Genomic DNA, 25,258 nt, shown 5'->3' on the forward strand with positions numbered 1-25,258 from the left:
ATGATTCCTGACCCTCAGGGCCGTCCCCGGGTGATGTTCTCTAGGAGTGCAATCAGTTCCACCGTCCCAGAGTTCCCCGTCCCAGAATCCCCCCTGTCCCCGAGTCCCTCGTCTCCCCCATCCCCAAGTCCCCCGTCCCAGAATCCCCCCTGTCCCCGAGTCCCTCGTCTCCCCCATCCCCAAGTCCCCCCGTCCCCGAGTCCCCCCTGTCCCCTCGTCTCCCCCATCCCCATACCACTTTAATGACCAATGAAGGCTTCACAATGGGAACTTCTGAATTTTCACGTTTCAGTCCCATAGACTTGCACTCAGTTGGGACGGTCGATCTTGAAGCGAACATTCGTCCCATCACCACCTATCATGTAAATGTTGGAGTTGCAGGCGCTGAGTAATGCGATATCCTGCACACTGGGATCCCGGACAATAATGGCAGCTGGGGATAAACAAGCGCTGCTGACAGTTCGCAGTTGTCTATGTCAGTCTATTATAAGGACAGGCGTCATATCTGTGCAGTCAGGACCAGACTACAGGCCCCAAACACATCCAACAAACCTCTTCTACAGCAGGACAGCCTCAGGATGGTGAGTAACTACAAGTCCCAGCAATCCATTATCCTGCAATGCACTGTCATCCTGCACATAGGACACTCATCACAGGCAGACATTTATATTGAAGAACTCCATTCACTCCCGTAATCCTCCCAAAACTAAACCGACCTCCTGATATGTTCATGTGTCACACGTCAGCTGAAAGCTGAAATCAGGCTTGCAGAGAGTCAGTGGGGAGATATTGCCCCAAGTATTGGGCCACGGGCCCTTCCCTGCACATGAACTCTAATGGCCCCCCAGTCTTAGGGCCGGTCCGCAGTATAGAAACGCAGTCCAGATGCATTCCAGATGTGTTTCTGCGTTTGATGCATTTTGTACGTTTTTGATGCATTTTTGAAGCGCTCCGGTTCTTTTTTTACCCCTCTTTTTATTAACTTTAAATAGGGAAATGTACAGTTCTGTGCAGAAAACATGCAGCCTGTCCTGCAGCTGGAACACTCTGGAAGTGCGAGCGCTGGTGTGAACTATGACACTGACAACCAGATCACCGACTTTCTGTGCAGTTTGGATATTGAAAAAAAGCAAATGAAACGCAAGTAGTGTGAACTGGCCCTTAGTCCGTAGGGTTCAATATTGAGTTGGCCCCGCCCCTCCCACACACATGACCTATCATGGCCCCCCAGTCTTAGTCCGTAGGGTTCAATATTGAGTTGGCCCCGCCCTTTCCACACACATGACCTGTAATGGCCCCCCAGTCTTGGTCCGTAGGGTTCAATATTGAGTTGGCCCCGCCCTTTCCACGCACATGACTTTTAATGGCCCCCCAGTCTTAGTCAGTAGGGTTCAATATTGAGTTGGCCCCGCCCTTTCCACACACATGACCTTTAATGGCCCCCCAGTCTTAGTCCGTAGGGTTCAAAATTGGGTTGGCCCCGCCCTTTCCACGCACATGATCTTTAATGGCCCCCCAGTCTTAGTCCGTAGGGTTCAATATTGGGTTGGCCCAGGGGCAGACTGACCATTTGGAAACTCGGGCACTGCCTGAGGGTCCAGGGTCAGTAGGGGGCCCCATGAGATGCCCCTGGTACCTTTTTCATAGGCTTTTTGAGTTTGGGCAAGGACACAGGGGCCCCATGATCCCCTATTGCCCGGGGGGCCCCATGAGTTGTCAGTCCGCCCTTGGGTTGGCCCCGCCCTTTCCACACACATGACCTTTAATGGCCCCCCGGTCTTAGTCCGTAGGGTTCAATATTGGGTTGGCCCCGCCTTTTCCATGCACATGACCTTTAATGGCCCCCCAGTCTTAGTCCGTAGGGTTCAATGTTATTATTATTATTATTACTACGAGTTTATATAGCGCCAAAGGGTTTGCTCAGCGCTGTACAATAGGGGGGACAATACATGGCACAGTACAACAACAACAAACAATGTACGAGGGGTAAGAGGGCCCTACTCTTTCAAGCTTACAATCTAGGAGGGAGGGGGTAAAGGTACAGTAGGAAGTGGCTGAGGGGAATGAGGGGTGGGAGAAAAGAGGGAGAATGGCCGTTAGGTGAGGGTGGGGTAGGCTTCCCTGAAGAGATGGGTTTTGAGGGAGCGCCTGAATGTGAAGAGGGAAGGCGACAGTCTGATGGATTGGGGCAGTGAGTTCCAGAGGATGGGGGAGGACCTGGAGAAGTCCTGCAGTCATGCATGGGAGGAGGAGACCAGGGAGCAGGATAGAAGGAGGTCCTGTGAGGAGCGAAGGGTACGGGTAGGGCGGTACTTGGGGATCAGGTTGGTGAGGTAGTCAGGGGCCAATATTGGGTTGGCCCCGCCCTTTCCACGCACATGACCTTTAATGGCCCCCCGGTCTTAGTCCGTAGGGTTCAATATTGAGTTGGCCCCGCCCTTCCCCCACACATGACCTTTAATGGCCCCCCAGTCTTAGTCCGTAGGGTTCAGTATTGAGTTGGCCCCGCCCTTCCCCCACACATGACCTTTAATGACCCCCCAGTCTTAGTCCGTAGGGTTCAATATTGAGTTGGCCCCGCCCTTTCCACACACATGACCTTTAATGGCCCCCCCAGTCTTAGTCCATAAGGTTCAATATTGAGTTTGCCCCGCCCTTTCCACACACATGACCTTTAATGGCCCCCCAGTCTTAGTCCGTAGGGTTCAATATTGAGTTGGCCCCGCCCTTTGCCTCTTCTGGGAAGGCCGTCCACAAGGTTTAGGAGGGTGTCTATGGGAAGGTTGGACCATTCTTCCAGAAGCACATTTGTCAGGTCAGGCACTGATGTCGGGGGAGGGGCACTGATGTCGGGGGAGGAGGCACTGATGTCGGGGGAGGAGGCCTGGCTCGCAGTCTCCGCTCTAATTCATCCCAAAGGTGTTCTATGGGGTTGAGGTCAGGACTCTGTGCAGGACAGTCAAGTTCCTCCACCCCAAACTGGCTCCTCCATGTCTTTATGGACCTTGCTTTGTGCACTGGTGTGCAGTCATGTTGGAACAGGAAGGGGCCATCCCCAAACTCTTCCCACAAAATTGGGAGCATGAAATTGTCCAAAATGTCGCCTTAAGATTTCCCTCACTGGAATTAGGGGGCCAAGCCCAACCCCTGAAAAACAACCCCACACCATAATCCCCCCTCCACCAAACTCTACACTGGGCACAATGCAGTCAGGTAAGTACCGTTCTCCTGGCCACCACCAAACCCAGACACATCCATCGGATTGCCAGACAGAGAAGCGTGATTGGTCCCTCCAGAGAACACGTCTCCCTTGCTCTAGAGTCCAGTGGCGGCGTGCTTTACACCACGGCATCCGATGCTTTGCATTGCACTTGGTGATGGAAGGCTTGGATGCAGCTGCTCGGCCATGGAAACCCATTCCATGGAGCTCTCTACGCACTGTTGTTGGGCTCATCTGAAGGCCACACCAAGTTTGGAGGTCTTTAGCTATTGACTCTGCAGACAGTTGGCGACTTCTGCGCACTGCGTGCTTCAGCATGTGCTGACCCCGCCCTGTCATGTGACGTGGCCTACCACTTGGTGGCTGAGTGGCTGTTGTTCCCAGTGGCTTCCACTTTGTTATAATCCCACTAACAGTTGAGCGTGGAATATTTAGTAGCCAGGAAATGTCACGGATGGACTTATTGCCCAGGTGGCCACCTATCACGGGACCACGCTTGGAGTCACTGAGCTCCTGAGAGCGACCCATTCTTTCACCAATGTTTGTAGAAGCCGTCTGCATGTCTAGGGGCGTGATTTATACACCTGTGGCCATGGAGGGGATTGGAGCACCGGGATCACATGATATGGAGGGGATTGGAACACCTGAATCACATGATATGGAGGGGATTGGAGCACCTGAATCACATGATTGGGAGGGGATTGGAACACCTGAATCACATGATATGGAGGGGATTGGAACACCTGAATTACATGATTGGGAGGGGATTGGAACACCTGAATCACATGATTGGGAGGGGATTGGAACACCTCAATCACATGATATGGAGGGGATTGGAGCACCTGAATCACATGATTGGGAGGGGATTGGAACACCTGAATCGCATGACATGGAGGGGATTGGAACACCTAAATCACATGATTGGGAGGGGATTGGAACACCTGAATCACATGACATGGAGGGGATTGGAACACCTGAATCACATGATATGGAGGGGATTGGAACACCTAAATCACATGATTGGGAGGGGATTGGAACACCTGAATCACATGATATGGAGGGGATTGGAACACCTGAATCACATGATATGGAGGGGATTGGAATACCTGAATCACATGATATGGAGGGGATTGGAACACCGGAATCACATGATATGGAGGGGATGGGAACACCTGAATCACATGATTGGGAGGGGATTGGAACACCTGACTCACATGATATGGAGGGGATGGGAACACCTGAATCACATGATTGGGAGGGGATTGGAACACCGGAATCACATGATATGGAGGGGATGGGAACACCTGAATCACATGATATGGAGGGGATTGGAACACCTGAATCACATGATTGGGAGGGGATTGGAACACCTGAATCACATGATATGGAGGGGATTGGAACACCTGAATCACATGATATGGAGGGGATTGGAACACCTGAATCACATGATTGGGAGGGGATTGGAACACCTGAATCACATGATATGGAGGGGATTGGAACACCGGAATCACATGATTGGGAGGGGGTGGGGGCAATACTTTGGGCAATATCATGTATTATGAGACTTCTTCTGCTGATGGGTCACATGTCACATATGTTGTGCTGGGTCATGTCAATTAATTGGTCTGTTTGGGTGCAAATAATTAATATGGGTGACGTCGGGTTAATAGATTGTATAAGGAGTCAGATGTGCACACAGACAATATATTTTTTTTCGAGAAATGTGTCAAAATGGAAATGGGGGACATTCCGAGATCCATATCTCACACAGCTCTGTATTTGGATTTCTTAATTACAAGATAAAAAGTTGGTGATGTAAAAAGTAGCAAAGCACGAGGTGAGAGGCTGCATCAGGAGCTGATCTGTGTCAGACATTTGTGAACACAGAACTGCACAGGCCCCAGGATTTACATGATTGTGTCATCTCTGAGCTGCCATCTCTGTCCAGGAGGTAGACGTAGACCCTGGATGATGCCTGAACAGAGATGGTGCCGTCCTTCCGGAGAGAAGATCAGATGCATTGTCAGGGGGAGTGCTGTGATCTCTGTGAGAGGTAATGAATACCTGGAAGGGTCACGCTGACATATAATGCAGTACATACAAACATACATGTAAATTGGTGCGCTTTCCCGCTGAATCAGTGACAAATTATTATAAATGTCAAAATCAGCATCCAACAACAAACAACAAAACTGTTCTTCCAGCTTGATGTCGGTGCGAACACAACGATGGAAGCTGCATCCCTGTAACTATCAATGAAATATGTGATGTGCCAAATGTCCTCTCCATGTGAGTGTCGGCTTCAGGTGCTGCACCAGCAGAGTGAGCGACTCCTCACCAGGAGAGAACAAGAGATCTGCAACATATAGAGAACGATCGACTTCCCGAGTCACAATGCAGCCAAAATCCTCCCGAGTAACCAACAGAGCTCCCAAATATCCTAGAAGGAGCACAAGGACTAACATGATGTGGTGCCATTTGCCTTAACTCCAAGGCTCTGCCTGGCCAGTGACGTCATCACGCCTGCCGGAGTGCGGTGGTGCGATACGATTCTGTTCCCTCATATACAGTCAGGTCCATAAATATTGGGACATGGACACAATTCTAACATTTTTGGCTCTATACACCACAATGGATGTGAAATGAAATGAACAAGATGTGCTTTAACTGCAGACTGTCAGCTTTAATTTGAGGGTATTTACATCCAAATCAGGTGAACGGTGTAGGAATTACAACAGTTTGCATATGTGCCTCCCACTTGTTAAGGGACCAAAAGTAATGGGACAATTGGCTTCTCAGCTGTTCCATGGCCAGGTGTGTGTTATTCCCTCATTATCCCAATTACAATGAGCAGATAAAAGGTCCAGAGTTCATTTCAAGTGTGCTATTTGCATTTGGAATCTGTTGCTGTCAACTCTCAAGATGAGACCCAAAGAGCTGTCACTATCAGTGAAGCCATCATTAGGCTGAAAAAACAAAACAAACCCATCAGAGAGATAGCAAAAACATGAGGCGTGGCCAAAACAACTGTTTGGAACATTCTTAAAAAGAAGGAACGCACCGGTGAGCTCAGCAACACCAACAGACCCGGAAGACCACGGAAAACAACTGTGGTGGATGAGCGAAGAATTCTTTCCCTGGTGAAGAAAACACCCTTCACAACAGTCGGCCGGATCAAGAACACCCTCCAGGAGGTAGGTGTATGTGTGTCAAAGTCACCAATCAGGAGAAGACTTCACCAGAGTGAATACAGAGGGTTCACCACAAGATGGAAACCATTGGTGAGCCTCAAACACAGGAAGGCCAGATTAGAGTTTGCCAAACAACATGTAAAAAAGCCTTCACAGTTCTGGAACAACATCCTATGGACAGATGAGACCGACATCAACTTGTACCAGAGTGATGGGAAGAGAAGAGGATGGAGAAGGAACTGCTCATGGTCCTCAGCATACCACCTCATCAGTGATCATGGTGGTGGTAGTGTCATGGCGTGGGCATGTATGGCTGCCAATGGAACTGCTTCTCTTGTATTTATTGATGATGTGACGGCTGACAGAAGCAGCCGGATGAATTGTGAAGTGTTTCGGGAATATTATCGGCTCATATTCAGCCAAATGCTTCACAACTCATTGGACGCTTCACAGTGCAGATGGACAATGACCCAAAGCAGACTGCAAAAGCCACCAAAGAAGTGGAATGTTCTGCAATGGCCAAGTCCATCACATGACCTGAATCTGATTGGGCATTTCACTTGCTGAAGACAAAACTGAAGGGAAAATGCCCCAAGAACAAGCAGGAACTGAAGACAGTTGCAGTAAAGGCCTGGCAGAGCATCACCAGGGATGACACCCAGCGTCTGGTGATGTCTATGCGTTCCACACTTCAGGCTGTCATTGACTGCAAAGGATTTGTAACCAAGTATTAAAAAGTGAAAGTTTGATTTATGATTATTATTCTGTCCCATTACTTTTGGTCCCTTAACAAGTGGGAGGCACATATACAAACTGTTGTCATTCCTACACCGTTCACCTGATTTGGATGTAAATACCCTCAAATTAAAGCTGACAGTCTGCAGTTAAAGCACATCTTGTTCATTTCATTTCAAATCCATTGTGGTGTATAGAGCCAAAAATGTTAGAATTGTGTCCATGTCCCAATATTTATGGACCTGACTGTATTTGTGTTGTTATTTTAGTAAATTCCTGCTGGTGTAAGCGGGATCACATCATGGCATCAAACTGATCATATAGCACTACCCCCATAGGAGTCGCTAGACATTTGGGTCCCCCTATAGTCCTGCACAGCCAGGCAACACGCATTTTCCACACAGACTTACATCCAGGAGACAGTAAACAGTCCTTGAGCTCAGTTTTATTAGGGGTAGTTGAAGTTGATGGGGTAAGGGGTGTACGGATGGGGTAAGGGGTGTGCGGATGGGGTAAGGGGTGTACGGATGGGGTAAGGGTGTGTGGATGGGGTAAAGGTGTGCGGATGGGGTAAGAGGTGTACGGATGGGGTAAGGGGTGTACGGATGAGGTAAGAGGTGTACGGATGGGGTAAGGGGTGTGCGGATGGGGTAAGGGGTGTGCGGATGGGGTAAGGGGTGTGCGGATGGGGTAAGGGGTGTACGGATGGGGTAAGGGGTGTGCGGATGGGGTAAGGGGTATGCGGATGGGGTAAGGGGTGTGCGGATGGGGTAAGGGGTGTACGGATGGGGTAAGGGGTGTACGGATGGGGTAAGGGGTGTGCGGATGGGGTAAGGGGTGTACGGATGGGGTAAGGGGTGTACGGATGGGGTAAGGGGTGTGCGGATGGGGTAAGGGGTGTGCGGATGGGGTAAGGGGTGTACGGATGGGGTAAGGGGTGTGCGGGACGCGGGATGCCCAAAGGGAACGGTAACTGAGGACAAACTTCCTGGAACTTTGTACAACTTCTCTTCTTGGAGAGCAAGCCAGCGCCTCCTGGTGTCCCACCCCAGACCCCAGACCCCAGACCGCAGACCCCAGACTCCAGACTCCAGACTCCAGACCCCAGACCCCAGACTCCAGACTCCAGACCCCAGACCCCAGACTCCAGACTCCAGACTCCAGACCCCAGACCCCAGACTCCAGACTCCAGACCCCAGACCCCAGACTCCAGACTCCAGACCCCAGACCCCAGACTCCAGACCCCAGACTCCAGACCGCAGACCGCAGACCCCAGACCCCAGACCCCAGACCGCAGACTGCAGACACTCCTCTATCCAGCCTAATCCCTGGGCAGGAGATCCTTGACTGTCACTTTACATATAGGACAGTCCTGGGCAGCAGCTAATCTATGGTCCCACCAGAGTGCTCCTCCCCCTATCTGGCCCAGGGGGTGCCGGTCTGATCACTCAGTTCTCTGTCTGTGAGTTCTCAGGCCTTCCGCTGGGCCGCTCCTTCTCTGCTGCACAGATGGTCCTCGCTCTGGGAGCCACTGAGGTCCTGAGCTTTCCTCCTTATCAGCTCCTCTGCCTGTAGGTGAGCCCCTTCCCATCTGCCCCCCCCCCCAGGCTCCTCCTCTCCAGCCCCTCACTTCATCTTCCACCCAAACTCTCCTGATGCTGAGCAGGCTCACATTTAAGGGCTGCCCTGCCCCCTTACCAAGCCTCCTACTTGGGGATTGGCCAGGTTCCTCCAAGAGTGCAGGCTAGCCCCTCCTCTCCCCCGCCCACTGCTTCTAGAATCTTCTCCAGGATCTCTAGAGCAGGGGGAGGCATCAGGGAACTGACCTTTGGAGCCTCTCAGCCCTGACCTCAAATGAACCCAACTACTACACCCGAGCTGCTACTCAGCCCTCCTCACTGAAAAGTCAACTCTAGCCCCGCCCCTACACCCCCCCCTACACCCCCCCGGCTATCTAGAGGGGCGCTACAATCAGGAAATGAACGTTTTCACTTCCATTTAAAGGGATATGCACCTCCTATTGCTGAGTTTGCACTGACATCAGGCGGTGAAGAATTTGGAGGTTTTTTGTTGTTTTGTGGTGCTGATTTTGATTTAAAGGAAAAGTTCAGCCATTGAATACGTCTTGTACTGAGATATCCGGAGTGCTGCTTTCCTGGGTGTGATCACTATCATGCCTGGGGAGGGAATTATAGACGTGAGGGTGATTTATTCCTGAACAGTGAGGACAGCTCAGTCATATCTGGTGTTTTCCTTTCCCAAGGGCCCCGACATGTCAGAGGAGAGGGGCCCCGGCACAGTCAGGGTGCAAGGCACTGCCATTGGCTGCCCCTTCTGATGTAATACTGACAACTGGTTATGTATTGTTCTCTGGAGGACTTCTATAGGGTGTCACCTGTGTCCCTCTATTCCAGGGTGTAAAGATGGCGGTCGGCTCTTCGGGGGGTCCCTCTCACAATGTCATCCTGATTTCTGCAGTCATCTTCATCCTTCTCATGCAGGTAGGTCACCCGAGAGTCACCAATCCTACATCTAGATACGGAATGAAGAACATTGTCTACATAGTCCCCCCCCCCCCCCCCAAATCAAACATCTCCATGTGTAACAGACGCTGAAATATCAAATAAACATTCTAAATGTATTAAGAAATCAAATGTGGTGTAGCGGAGTGCCCCTTTACCCCCCACCTCACATGTAGACACAGGCCCCCTTTACCCCCCACCTCACATGTAGACACAGGCCCCCTTTACCCCCCCACCTCACATGTAGACACAGGCCCCCTTTACCCCCACCTCACATGTAGACACAGGCCCCCTTTACCCCCACCTCACATGTAGACACAGGCCCCCTTTACCCCCACCTCACATGTAGACACGGGCCCCCTTTACCCCCCACCTCACATGTAGAGACAGGCCCCTTTACCCCCACCTCACATGTAGACACAGGCCCCCTTTACCCCCCACCTCACATGTAGACACAGGCCCCCTTTACCCCCACCTCACATGTAGACACGGGCCCCCTTTACCCCCACCTCACATGTAGACACGGGCCCCCTTTACCCCCCACCTCACATGTAGACACGGGCCCCCTTTACCCCCACCTCACATGTAGACACGGACCCCCTTTACCCCCCACCTCACATGTAGACACAGGCCCCCTTACCTCCTTTTCCCACAAAAGGACAGGGAAGAGAAGGTCCTCTGCTACCCTCAGCAGCTCAGAGCAACCACTCATGATGTAGAGGTTGGAGACTGGGTAAGTGACCTGCAGCCAGGAGAGTAGCCCTCCACTGCTAGAACCAATGTGCAGACCCCAATAGATCCAGCTTTTCCAACAGACCATGCTACTCTAGAGAGCCCCCCCCTTCCAATTACTACCAGGCTACTTCATTCTCAGGCTTGGGGTCCCTCCAGCCATTCACCTGTGTTACCGAAGCCACCCTGGACGTCACGTAGTCCAGCAATGATGTCGTCAATCACGTAGTCCAGCAATGATGTCGTCAATCACGTAGTCCAGCAATGATGTCGTCAATCACGTAGTCCGGCAATGATGTCATCAATCACGTAGTCCAGCAATGATGTCATCAATCACGTAGTCCAGCAATGATGTCGCCAATCACGTAGTCCAGCAATGATGTCGTCAATCACGTAGTCCAGCAATGATGTCACCAATCACGTAGCCCAGCAATGATGTCGTCAATCACGTAGTCCAGCAATGATGTCGCCAATCACGTAGCCCAGCAATGATGTCGTCAATCACGTAGTCCAGCAATGATGTCGCCAATCACGTAGTCCAGCAATGATGTCGTCAATCACGTAGTCCAGCAATGATGTCGTCAATCACGTAGTCCAGCAATGATGTCGTCAATCACGTAGTCCGGCAATGATGTCACCAATCACGTAGTCCAGCAATGATGTCGTCAATCACGTAGCCCGGCAATGATGTCGCCAATCACGTAGCCCAGCAATGATGTCGTCAATCACGTAGCCCAGCAATGATGTCGTCAATCACGTAGTCCAGCAATGATGTCGTCAATCACGTAGTCCAGCAATGATGTCGTCAATCACGTAGTCCAGCAATGATGTCGTCAATCACGTAGTCCAGCAATGATGTTGTCAATCACGTAATCCAGCAATGATGTCGTCAATCACGTAGTCCAGCAATGATGTCGTCAATCACGTAGTCCAGCAATGATGTCGTCAATCACGTAGTCCAGCAATGATGTCACCAATCACGTAGTCCAACAATGATGTCGTCAATCACGTAGTCCAGCAATGATGTCGTCAATCACGTAGTCCAGCAATGATGTCGTCAATCACGTAGTCCAGCAATGATGTCGTCAATCACGTAGTCCAGCAATGATGTCGTCAATCACGTAGTCCAGCAATGATGTCGTCAATCACGTAGTCCAACAATGATGTCGTCAATCACGTAGTCCAGCAATGATGTCGTCAATCACGTAGTCCAGCAATGATGTCGTCAATCACGTAGTCCAGCAATGATGACGTCAATCACGTAGTCCAGCAATGATGTCGTCAATCACGTAGTCCAGCAATGATGTCGCCAATCACGTAGTCCAGCAATGATGTCGTCAATCACGTAGTCCAGCAATGATGTCGTCAATCACGTAGTCCAGCAATGATGTCGTCAATCACGTAGTCCAGCAATGATGTCGTCAATCACGTAGTCCAGCAATGATGTCGTCAATCACGTAGTCCAGCAATGATGTCGTCAATCACGTAGTCCAGCAATGATGTCACCAATCACGTAGTCCAGCAATGATGTCACCAATCACGTAGTCCAGCAATGATGTCGTCAATCACGTAGTCCAGCAATGATGTCATCAATCACGTAGTCCAGCAATGATGTCACCAATCACGTAGTCCAGCAATGATGTCGTCAATCACGTAGCCCAGCAATGATGTCGTCAACCACGTAGTCCGGCAATGATGTCGTCAATCTCGTAGTCCGGCAATGATGTCGTCAATCACGTAGTCCAACAATGATGTCGTCAATCACGTAGTCCAACAATGATGTCGTCAATCACGTAGTCCAGCAATGATGTCGTCAATCACGTAGTCCAACAATGATGTCGTCAATCACGTAGTCCGGCAATGATGTCACCAATCACGTAGTCCAACAATGATGTCGTCAATCACGTAGTCCAGCAATGATGTCGTCAATCACGTAGTCCAGCAATGATGTCGTCAATCACGTAGTCCAGCAATGATGTCGTCAATCACGTAGTCCAGCAATGATGTCGTCAATCACGTAGTCCAGCAATGATGTCATCAATCACGTAGTCCAGCAATGATGTCACCAATCACGTAGTCCAGCAATGATGTCGTCAATCACGTAGTCCAGCAATGATGTCATCAATCACGTAGTCCAGCAATGATGTCACCAATCACGTAGTCCAGCAATGATGTCATCAATCACGTAGTCCAGCAATGATGTCACCAATCACGTAGTCCAGCAATGATGTCGTCAATCATGTAGTCCAGCAATGATGTCGTCAATCACGTAGCCCAGCAATGATGTCGTCAACCACGTAGTCCGGCAATGATGTCGTCAATCACTTAGTCCAGCAATGATGTCGTCAATCACGTAGCCCAGCAATGATGTCGTCAACCACGTAGTCCGGCAATGATGTCGTCAATCACTTAGTCCAGCAATGATGTCGTCAATCACGTAGCCCAGCAATGATGTCGTCAACCACGTAGTCCGGCAATGATGTCGTCAATCACTTAGTCCAGCAATGATGTCGTCAATCACTTAGTCCAGCAATGATGTCGTCAATCACGTAGTCCAGCAATGATGTCGTCAATCACGTAGTCCAGCAATGATGTCGTCAATCACGTAGTCCGGCAATGATGTCGTCAATCACGTAGCCCAGCAATGATGTCGTCAATCACGTAGTCCAGCAATGATGTCGTCAATCACGTAGTCCAGCAATGATGTCATCAATCATGTAGACCAGCAATGCAGTTTCTCATCCATGAATGAAAGTTGCTGAATGATATTTCTCCGCTGTCAGCTGAAGGGGTGGAGATTGTTGGTGATGTCATTGACCATATATGGCCATGTCCTTATTCAGTAAGTGATGTCAGCCATCCATGCCCCGCCCCTTTCTTTATATACAGTATCAGCAATGATGTCGTCAATCACGTAGTCCAGCAATGATGTCACCAATCACGTAGTCCAGCAATGATGTCACCAATCACGTAGTCCAGCAATGATGTCGTCAATCACGTAGTCCAGCAATGATGTCGTCAATCACGTAGTCCAGCAATGATGTCATCAATCACGTAGTCCAGCAATGATGTCACCAATCACGTAGTCCAGCAATGATGTCGTCAATCATGTAGTCCAGCAATGATGTCGTCAATCACGTAGCCCAGCAATGATGTCGTCAACCACGTAGTCCAGCAATGATGTCGTCAATCACGTAGTCCAGCAATGATGTCGTCAATCACGTAGTCCAGCAATGATGTCATCAATCACGTAGTCCAGCAATGATGTCACCAATCACGTAGTCCAGCAATGATGTCGTCAATCACGTAGTCCAGCAATGATGTCATCAATCACGTAGTCCAGCAATGATGTCACCAATCACGTAGTCCAGCAATGATGTCATCAATCACGTAGTCCAGCAATGATGTCACCAATCACGTAGTCCAGCAATGATGTCGTCAATCATGTAGTCCAGCAATGATGTCGTCAATCACGTAGCCCAGCAATGATGTCGTCAACCACGTAGTCCGGCAATGATGTCGTCAATCACTTAGTCCAGCAATGATGTCGTCAATCACGTAGCCCAGCAATGATGTCGTCAACCACGTAGTCCGGCAATGATGTCGTCAATCACTTAGTCCAGCAATGATGTCGTCAATCACGTAGCCCAGCAATGATGTCGTCAACCACGTAGTCCGGCAATGATGTCGTCAATCACTTAGTCCAGCAATGATGTCGTCAATCACTTAGTCCAGCAATGATGTCGTCAATCACGTAGTCCAGCAATGATGTCGTCAATCACGTAGTCCAGCAATGATGTCGTCAATCACGTAGTCCGGCAATGATGTCGTCAATCACGTAGCCCAGCAATGATGTCGTCAATCACGTAGTCCAGCAATGATGTCGTCAATCACGTAGTCCAGCAATGATGTCATCAATCATGTAGACCAGCAATGCAGTTTCTCATCCATGAATGAAAGTTGCTGAATGATATTTCTCCGCTGTCAGCTGAAGGGGTGGAGATTGTTGGTGATGTCATTGACCATATATGGCCATGTCCTTATTCAGTAAGTGATGTCAGCCATCCATGCCCCGCCCCTTTCTTTATATACAGTATCAGCAATGATGTCGTCAATCACGTAGTCCAGCAATGATGTCACCAATCACGTAGTCCAGCAATGATGTCACCAATCACGTAGTCCAGCAATGATGTCGTCAATCACGTAGTCCAGCAATGATGTCGTCAATCACGTAGTCCAGCAATGATGTCATCAATCACGTAGTCCAGCAATGATGTCACCAATCACGTAGTCCAGCAATGATGTCGTCAATCATGTAGTCCAGCAATGATGTCGTCAATCACGTAGCCCAGCAATGATGTCGTCAACCACGTAGTCCGGCAATGATGTCGTCAATCACGTAGTCCAGCAATGATGTCGTCAATCACGTAGTCCAGCAATGATGTCATCAATCATGTAGACCAGCAATGCAGTTTCTCATCCATGAATGAAAGTTGCTGAATGATATTTCTCCGCTGTCAGCTGAAGGGGTGGAGATTGTTGGTGATGTCATTGACCATATATGGCCATGTCCTTATTCAGTAAGTGATGTCAGCCATCCATGCCCCGCCCCTTTCTTTATATACAGTATCAGCTGTCATCGGAGAGGATGTCTCATGGATGTTGAGTCTAGGAGGACTGACTGACAACCAAGTGCTGGACTGGAAGTTGTCATATATGTTATGATAGTAAAATGATTTCTCTGCACTTGGAGAACTCCATTAGTAGTTTGGCCGAACTCTTAACATCCAACATTCAGGTGGTTATAACTAGTGATGACCTAATTATTATTATTATACAGGATTTATGGCGCCAACAGTCTGTGCAGCGCTGTACAATATAGGGGGGCGGTACAATTACAATACTTTTCAGTACAGAAGGAATAGGAGGGCCCAGCCCATGGAGCTTACAATCTAAAGGAAGGGGGAGGGGATTCAAAGGTGATAGCTGCGGGGGATGATCTGGCGGATAAAGCCATGTGACTGTATTGAGTCCCTGATGTGACCGGCATCCCCATCAATTTGTATCCTTGAAGCTGAAGGACAGAGAATCTCCCGCTTGCCGCCTGTTGGCCTAGAATGGTAACCAACTTCTGGATTCTGACCAAACCCAGCTCTTCCCTTTGTCAGGTTTTATTGACCCTAAAAAGGAGATTTCACATCACTTCCTGTCCTGGTGACCACACCGGAAGTACACATAAAATCCTGACAAATGTTCTGACTCTTCTCTGCTTCTTCCGAATATTTGAGTGCTGTATGTGCTCCCAATGGACCGAGCTAACAAGGTGGAACCCCTTACTATCCCCCCTAGTGTAGTCCTACGTGGTCTGTTCCTCCCCTGAGACTGTCCCACCAGCTCAACAACTGGGATAAATATGAAATCCATTCTTCTCAACCAGCCTGAGCGGACTGCTAAGCTGCACTGCGGGAGAAGAAGGATGCGGTACAATGGCTGTACTGCACCACTAATAGGGAAGCACAGCAAATAAACGCATAAACATGAAGGAACACTGAATTATGTTCCATCAGCGGGTCACATGATCGGCTCCTACAATAAACGTCACCAGGTTATAAAACCCAGAGATTGTCACGTTGTATCTGCTGATGTCGTATTGGAAGCCGGTAAGTTCCGTTGTCCATTGCGCACTGAACCGCTACCATTTATACGACATTAAAATGTATTTAACAGCAAAGCATTGTCATCATTTCAGATATTGGGCTCCATGCACACTGGATAAACATGGCTGGTAATAGAGCTTTCAGTAGCATTTAGACGTGTTCAGGAGCGTTAGCATTTTAGTAGCGTTCAGCGTTTTTTTTCTGCTGGACAAATGTTCCCAAAAAAAGACCTTAAGAGAGCGATTCACAGCAGACATCCCAAGAATATTGCTACACTGAAACAGTTTTGTGAAGAGGAGTGGTCCAAAATGACTCCAGATCGTTGTGCAGGTCTGATCTGCAACTACAGGAAACGTTTGGTTGAGGTTATTGCTGCCAAAGGAGGGTCAACCAGTTATTAAGTCCAAAGGTTCACATACTTTTTCCTCCCTGCACTGTGAATGTTTACATGTTATGTGCAATCAAACCATGGCAACATCTAATGTTTGTGTAGTATTATGTTCAGCAGACTGTGTTCTTCTATTGTTGTGACTTAGATGACGTTCAGAGCACATTTTATGCCCAATTCATGCAAAACTCCACGGAATCCCAAGGGGTTCACATACTTTTTCTTGCAACTGTAGGTTCCATATTTGTCTTCCAGCCACAAAGTAAATGTAATAGCGCTTCAAATGTCTGAATGAGGCTGAGATTTCAGGAGGATTCCAAAGCTGAGCTCAGTTACTGTTTGGTACAAATGTGACCAGTTTCCCAGGAGGTAGGTACATTCCACGCCAGCTCAGAGGCAGGCATTTTTTAATGTTGGTTTTTGGTAATATCTTTGTTCCTTGTATTATCCAGTAAAATAATTCTAGCATAGTATCTGGAAACCGAAAGTTGGAATCTGTCAATTCTTATTTCAGATATTTGAACAAAAATCTACTATTGCATCATAATGTAGCCAAGACCTCGTATTAATGATCATATTTCTACACTTTGGTCAGGTGGATGGAAGACAAACCTCAAAAAGAGATGTTTTTTCAACTAAAGAGTCTTCTCTTGACATGGCCCGTTCTTCATTTGATGATCAGTATAAAGGGTGCGGGGATATCATGGAGACTGAAATTCCTCAGCTCTTCCAGACTGAGTATTCCACCAATAAGGAGTTTGCCGATGGCTGGGACACGGCAACATTTAAATGGGACAATGAGAAGAAAAGGCAAACGTTTTTACCCAAGGGATTCAAGGATGAATATGCCATTGCTTTGCTAGCATACACCATTAACGGGCCTCTTCACAAGGTCTTCAATGAAGCTGTGAGGGAGGCTGGAAGGTCTAAGGAGTATTATTTGAGAAACTTCAATTTTAAGGTCCTCCACTATTACCTGACCAAAGCTCTTCAAGTGTTGGATGTGGTGGAGACTCCAGCTTGCCATAAGGTCTTCAGAGGGATAAAAGGAATGCGATTTAAGGCAGAGAGTCAGAGTCCCATCCGGTTTGGGCAGTTCACTTCATCCTCCATGAATGACCAGAACGCACTACAGTTTGGCGAGGACACCTTCTTTAGCATCTTTACCTGCTATGGAGTCAGCATCAAGAACTTCTCTTTCTTTCCGGGTGAGGACGAAGTACTTATTCCCCCCTATGAGAAATTTAAAGTGTCCAATTTCTCCAAAGAGGGAAACAGGAACTTTATCACTTTGAAGTCTCTGGAAAAGTCAAGCGTTTATAACTGTGAGCTGGCAAAAGGTAACCCCCAGTATTTCCATTCTTTGAAATGTGATATAGTAGAGGTTTGTTACACAACATGAAATCTGTTTTATTTGATGTACATTTAAAGTCTTGCACCTTTTTGTTTCTTTATGGACCTCTACTTATTATTATACAGGATTTATGGCGCCAACAGTCTGCCCAGCACTTTACAATATAATGGGAGACAATACAGCAACAATACAGATCAATACAAGAGGGATAGGAGGGCCTGATCCTTGGAGCTTACAATCTAAGAGGGAGGGCTAGTGGTACAAAAGGTAGGAAAGGAGGACACTTAGTGGAGGCCAGTGGAGGGATTGGCAGAGAGGGGTGGAGGACACTGAATGGAGGCCAGTGGAGGGATTGGCAGAGTGGGGTGGAGGTCACTGAATGGAGGCCAGTGGAGGGATCAGCAGAGAGGGGTGGAGGTCACTGAGTGAAGGCCAGTGGAGGGATTTGCAGAGAGGGGTGGAGGACACTGAATGGAGGCCAGTGGAAGGATTGTCAGAGAGGGGTGGAGGACACTGAGTGAAGGCCAGTGGAGGGATTTGCAGAGAGGGGTGGAGGACACTGAATGGAGGCCAGAGGAGGGATTGGCAGAGAGGGATAGAGGACACTGAATGGAGGCCAGAGGAGGGATTGGCAGAGAGGGATGGAGGACACTGAATGGAGGTCAGTGGAGGGATTGGCAGAGAGGGGTGGAGGACACTGAATGGAGGCCAGAGGAGGGATTGGCAGAGAGGGGTGGAAGATACAGAACGGTTAGTAAGGTGGATGAGTCTGGTAGCAGCATTCATGATAGACTGAAGAGGGAATAGTCTGTGATGAGGTCGGCCAATGAGGAGGGAGTTACAATAGTCAAGGCGAGAGATAGCCAGGGAGGGAATAAGTTGCTTAATCGTTTCCGAGGTTAAAAACGGCTCTATCTTGGAGATGTTGCGGAGGTTGGAGATGTTGCGGAGGTTGGTGATGTTGTGGAGGTTGGTGATGTTACGGAGGTTGGAGATGTTGCGGAGGTTGGAGATGTTGCGGAGGTTGGTGATGTTGTGGAGGTTGGTGATGTTGCGGAGGTTGGAGATGTTGTGGAGGTTGGAGATGTTTCGGAGGTTGGAGATGTTGCGGAGGTTGGAGATGTTGCGGAGGTTGGAGATGTTGCGCAGGTTGGTGATGTTGCGGAGGTTGGAGATGTTGCGGAGGTTGGAGATGTTTCGGAGGTTGGAGATGTTGTGGAGGTTGGTGATGTTGCGGAGGTTGGAGATGTTGCGGAGGTTGGAGATGTTGCGGAGGTTGGTGATGTTGCGGAGGTTGGTGATGTTGCGGAGGTTGGAGATGTTGTGGAGGTTGGAGATGTTTCGGAGGTTGGAGATGTTGCGGAGGTTGGTGATGTTGCGGAGGTTGGAGATGTTGCGGAGGTTGGAGATGTTGCGGAGGTTGGAGATGTTGCGGAGGTTGGAGATGTTGCGCAGGTTGGTGATGTTGCGGAGGTTGGAGATGTTGCGGAGGTTGGAGATGTTTCGGAGGTTGGTGATGTTGCGGAGGTTGGAGATGTTGCGGAGGTTGGAGATGTTGCGGAGGTTGGAGATGTTGCGGAGGTTGGAGATGTTGCGCAGGTTGGTGATGTTGCGGAGGTTGGAGATGTTGTGGAGGTTGGAGATGTTTCGGAGGTTGGAGATGTTGTGGAGGTTGGTGATGTTGTGGAGGTTGGAGATGTTGCGGAGGTTGGAGATGTTGCGCAGGTTGGTGATGTTGCGGAGGTTGGAGATGTTGTGGAGGTTGGAGATGTTTCGGAGGTTGGAGATGTTGTGGAGGTTGGTGATGTTGTGGAGGTTGGTGATGTTGCGGTGGTTGGAGGTGTTGCGGAGGTTGGAGATGTTGCGGCGGTTGGTGATGTTGCGGAGGTGAAGTATACAAGATTTGGACAGTGATTGGATTTGGGGCTGAAAGGACAGATGGGAGTCCAGGATTACACCTCTACTTTCACATTTTTATGATTCATTCTGGTTTTTGCTTGGAAATGCCTTAAGAAGTCTTTTTTTGCACAATGAAAATACATTCTTTGTATTCTTTGATACATCTTTTCCTCACATTGCGGTGCTGTGTACTGGCAGAGCTGAGTAACAGCCACACCCTCAGTACAAGTGTCCTTTCACAGACTTGGATTACAGAGAAGGAGATGATGTGAATGGTCCTGTCTGTGTTACATTGCAGAGAGCGGTTGGTCTAAGTGTAGGGCCTATTGGACTGCACGGTCATATGTACCATATGTGTCATATGTCATATGTAGGCACCCCGCGGAGCAACTGTATTAGGGACTTGGAAGAATGACTACATAGAGGTTGGTAGCACCATATCTACTATATATCTACTTACCTATTTGTGTGACTTTAAATGTTGTGGCGGAGGAGGGGTGTTCTTGGGTCATATGGGGTTTTAGTGTTTTGTGGAAGTAGCTTGGTCAAGGCCTGTTGTAGTCTTGTGTGTCTCCATACATCTTATCTGGTACCAAGTCAGCAATGGTAGGTTACAGTGTGGATTAGATGTGACCAACTCAACTGTCATTCCTAATATTTAACTGACATATAGCCCTCAAGATTAAGCCGGGGTCCTTCCCAGAAAAAGTGATGCTAGAAAAGAAAAGTCAAGAGTTTAGAGAACATCTAAAGTCAGAATGTTTTAGCTTTGTAGAAAGTCTGGCAGTTTTTGGTAGCAGAGACAAAACAGAAAGCGAGAGGAAATTTCTCTAAAAATAGGTGGAAAATCTTTGTAGACAGTTTTTACCAAAACCCGTCTCCTCTGCGGAAGAGTTCCACACATCTCTTATTCCAATGACAACAGAACAATGTTGGATTTCCCATCACTTTCTATCACTTGACAATGATCCTCAGGACAAGTAGAGAGCGTGAATCTGTCCAGTGGGGTCACAGTCAGCAATAGAAACCCCACAGTGTGTCTAACCCTCCCCACTCCATTAAATAGATGTTGGCTTTAGATAGTGTGACAGTGTGGCGATCTGTCACCCTGGATTCTCAACAAGGCAGGTTGAGGGGCTCCAGGGTAAAGGTTTGATATGGAGGAAAGTGGCTTTTCACTTTCCTCCTTTGTTTGTAAGGTCCATTTTGGGATCTGGAGCCTGGAGATTTCGAAGCGATTTGGGAGGGATGAAATCTCCAATCCTGGGACCAGGTTTTGGGAATGGCCAGGAGACTGATGGCACAGGTGTGTGCAGGCCTCTTCATAGAGTCAGGACCAGGGTTCTGGGCTCCACCCCGGCAGCTAGGAGTCAGCAGGGCTCCACTTGGAAGACAGGAGGTCACTGCCTGGAAGTCAGGTGGGCTTCACCTAGGAGAGGTGGAAGCCAAAAGCAGCAAGGGGCTGCTAGAGGCCAGCGGTGTGCAAGTGCCATAGTTTGGGAAGAAGTCTGCAGGAGACAGACAGCAAGCTGAGTAAGCCAGGAGGCTGAATCTTTGTTTTGTTGGTGGATACCCCTGCGTGGGAAGCATTATGTTTGAACTTTCATTTAAATAAAAATGGGCTAAAAAGGCCCTGAAAAGAAAGCGAGTAGCTGCGTGCATTTAAAAGCTCTACCACGTTGAAGCGAGTTCCCACAATAGTTACTTGTAATTCACCCGGAAACAGTAAGAAAGACCTTCATTGTATCAAATGAAATAAGTATTCTATGTTGGAAGCAGATCTGTTGTATAATATCTTTCTCAGCCACATTGTACTAGTGTGTCATTGTGTGTTTTTCAGAGAAAAAGTGTAAATCAAGATGGTGTCCCTTCAATTCAGGTAAGAAAGCTGCCCAAAGAAATGGATATCATCAGACAATGCCGCTGACCACGATATACGTCCCTTCTAAGAGCAGAATGTTCCATCTGATAATACACCCAGTGCTGTGGGATGGACATCTATCACTTTTCCTGATGGTTGATATTATCATTATTTTAACACATTTACCAACAGAAAGACACAAAATACGACCTCAGTGGAGAGGAGGACTTACAGTCAAAGATGTGGGGGGACTTGTGTAATGAAAGGTTAGGGACAGGTCTGGTGGTGGGCAAATGGGGAAGGACTGGTCAATGTGGGGAATAGGAAGGATAGGACATCTGGAAGAAATGTATAAAATGGTGAATTCCAGAAGATGGAGTAGTCCTAGAGAAGTCTTGGAGTTATCAGTGGAGGATTGAAGAGTAGTGGATATATGAAGTGGGGTAGTAGAGGTAGTAGTGGTAGTAGAGGTAGTGGATATATGAAGTGGGGTAGTAGGGGTAGTAGAGGTAGTGGATGTATGAAGTGGGGTAGTAGGGGTAGTAGAGGTAGTAGAGGTAGTAGGGGTAGTAGGGGTAGTAGAGGTAGTAAGGGTAGTAGAGGTAGTAGGGGTAGTAGGGGTAGTAGAGGTAGTAGAGGTAGTAGAGGTAGTAGGGGTAGTAGAGGTAGTAGGGGTAGTAGGGGTAGTAGGGGTAGTAGAGGTAGTAGAGGTTGCTTGTGCTCCGATAGGAAATATTTGAGGTGGAATCAAAGGGTTTTGTCATACGCCAACGGATGTTAGCACAAGGCTGTACGCACAGTCCCCGACCATCATAAGTCAGTGTGCCAAAAGACACCGTACTGTGTACATCGGGAGCTGTGCAACTGGTGCTATTCTGACCACGTGCATTGCCACGTCTAATATTTCTTCATGGACAGCAAGTTAGAACAAAGAGCAAATGTGAAGTTCTGCATGAAACTGGGAAAACCTGCCCACAGACGTTTGGCATGATCCAGCAAGTCTATGGCGATGCTGCTTTTGAGGTGTTTTGGGTGGCCAGCTCCCCAGTCCCCAGGCCACGGATGACCTGTCCTTTATGCCAAGGATCATTACCGGTGATGACACTTGGGTGTACGGGTTTCACACAGAATTTCAGGTTTGCTCTCAGTTCTAACTTCTACCTGTCCTTATGGAAACACGTTGAGACAATGTGCGGGGAAACAAAGACCCGCCTCTAACACGTCATATTCTGTTACATGTCAATCATTCCACATCATCAGAAATAGTAACATTTCTATATCATATACATGACTAAACAGAAGACAATGACCGAGAGCCGGCAGCAGACCCTCAGCCTGAACATTTCTACCCCTCACCTTTGTCTCCTCTGAGTGTCCAGCATTCAAACTGATTTAGTTGTGTTTTATTCCCCCAGCCCCAGCGATCAGGATGAAGAACATCCGCCATATTCTTGTGATGAGCGTGTTTGTCGTCCTGTCCCAGATAGCGGGACTGATATAATACAAAGTCCATGGAGAAGGAGCCTAGTCCTTCAGAAGTGTCATCACAGGAACATCGCCCCAGCTATCATCCCTTCTACACATGGCTATCATCCCTTCTACACATGGCTATCATCCCTTCTACACATGGCTATCATCCCTTCTACACATGGCTGTCATCCCTTCTACACATGGCTATCATCCCTTCTACACATGGCTGCCATCCCTTCTACACATGGCTATCATCCCTTCTACACATGGCTATCATCCCTTCTACACATGGCTATCATCCCTTCTACACATGGCTATCATCCCTTCTACACATGGCTATCATCCCTTCTACACATGGCTGTCATCCCTTCTACACATGGCTATCATCCCTTCTACACATGGCTATCATCCCTTCTACACATGGCTATCATCCCTTCTACACATGGCTATCATCCCTTCTACACATGGCTGTCATCCCTTCTACACATGGCTATCATCCCTTCTACACATGGCTATCATCCCTTCTACACATGGCTGTCATCCCTTCTACACATGGCTGTCATCCCTTCTACACATGGCTATCATCCCTTCTACACATGGCTGTCATCCCTTCTACACATGGCTGTCATCCCTTCTACACATGGCTATCATCCCTTCTACACATGGCTATCATCCCTTCTACACGTGGCTATCATCCCTTCTACACGTGGCTATCATCCCTTCTACACGTGGCTATCATCCCTTCTACACGTGGCCATCATCCCTTCTACACGTGGCCATCATCCTTTCTACACATGGCATCCTTGGACTGGTCCCCCCGTGTGATATATTTGTGTCAGAACAGAAAACGTTGTTGTTGTTTATTTCATGATTAACACAACCAGCATCTGCCAGGAAATGAATGTTGGAGAGATCAGAGCTGACCAGATTATGGTGCACTTCCAGAACAATCACCGTGACCCAGAAATACACGGATGCATCAGCCTGCACACCTGACATACATCCTGACACCTGACGAGTATTCTGACAACTGACATGCATCCTGACACCTGACATACATCCTGACAACTGATGAGTAGTCTGACACCTGACGTACATCCTGACACCTGACGTACATCCTGACACCTGACGTACATCCTGACACCTGACGTACATCCTGACACCTGACATACATCCTGACAACTGATGAGTATTCTGACAACTGACATGCATCCTGACACCTGACATACATCCTGACAACTGATGAGTAGTCTGACACCTGACGTACATCCTGACACCTGACGTACATCCTGACACCTGACGTACATCCTGACACCTGACATACATCCTGACAACTGATGAGTATTCTGACAACTGACATACATCCTGACACCTGATGTAAATCCTGACACCTGTCATACATCCTGACAACTGATGTACATCCTGACAACTGATGAGTATTCTGACACCTGATGTACTTCCTGACACCTGATGTACTTCCTGACACCTGATGTACTTCCTGACACCTGATGTACTTCCTGACACCTGATGAGTATCCTGACAACTGACATACATCCTGACAACTGACGTACACTGAAAAGCTACTAAAAATTGACTAGTTATGGACTCAACCAGAATAGTGAATTTGTATGAATGTGGATACTAAAGCATAATGATTCAAAAAAGGAAAGAAAGGTGATCAATGGCACATGAGAACTTTATTGACACAGACAAAATTAAAAATGAAACACAGAACACAAAAGATCATATCACACTCCACCGGTCCCATGTATAGATCCTCCATGTACACGGTCCCATGTATAGATCCTCCATGTACACGGTCCCATGTATAGATCCTCCATGTACACGGTCCCATGTATAGATCCTCCATGTACACGGTCCCATGTATAGATCCTCTAAGGGGAACCCATTAGTAATCGGTTGGATATTGAGGATGACTCCCTCATGAGCTACAACATGTTCTATACAATACTTCAAGTGACATGTGACAAAGTATATACCGCATGCTCCTATACCCGACACAGACCAGCCAATTCCGTATTCCGGTTGAGTCCATAACTAGTCCATTTTTGGTAGCTTTCAATGGTTTGGTGCCTAAGGACTCCCGGTATATGTCTAGTTTGATCACATATTTAGGTACCTTGAGGCTTCTTTTGGCCTTGAAGAGGTCTTCCTCCCCCTTGAAATGTCCCTCATGTTGTCCTGTGACAACCAGAACCGTCAACGTAT

At 48.3% G+C, this 25,258-nt stretch overlaps 1 protein-coding gene across 1 annotated transcript; it reads left to right on the plus strand.

Annotated features, from left to right (window-relative positions):
* Window positions 1-493: 493 nt before the first annotated feature.
* On the plus strand, window positions 494-23,864 carry LOC149433126 (erythroblast NAD(P)(+)--arginine ADP-ribosyltransferase-like). The gene is made up of 5 exons (XM_089664623.1): window positions 494-581; window positions 9,561-9,647; window positions 17,041-17,785; window positions 21,539-21,577; window positions 22,975-23,864. Exons 1-5 carry the CDS (start codon window positions 579-581, stop codon window positions 23,058-23,060), a joined length of 960 nt encoding a protein of 319 aa, XP_089520749.1. The 5' UTR covers window positions 494-578; the 3' UTR covers window positions 23,061-23,864.
* Window positions 23,865-25,258: the final 1,394 nt, after the last annotated feature.

Source organism: Staurois parvus, unplaced genomic scaffold (genome assembly GCF_062004578.1).
Source record: "Staurois parvus isolate SC_StPar_1 unplaced genomic scaffold, SC_StPar_1.0 ptg001973l, whole genome shotgun sequence".
Lineage (NCBI taxonomy): Eukaryota > Metazoa > Chordata > Amphibia > Anura > Ranidae > Staurois > Staurois parvus.

What these genes read in the sequence shown, in the direction of transcription:
- LOC149433126 (XM_089664623.1), top strand. An exon ending in TAACTGTGAGCTGGCAAAAG is followed by an intron (nt 17,786 to 21,538) that starts GTAACCCCCAGT and finishes TGTGTTTTTCAG; the next exon opens with AGAAAAAGTGTAAATCAAGA. An exon ending in ATGGTGTCCCTTCAATTCAG is followed by an intron (nt 21,578 to 22,974) that starts GTAAGAAAGCTG and finishes TTATTCCCCCAG; the next exon opens with CCCCAGCGATCAGGATGAAG.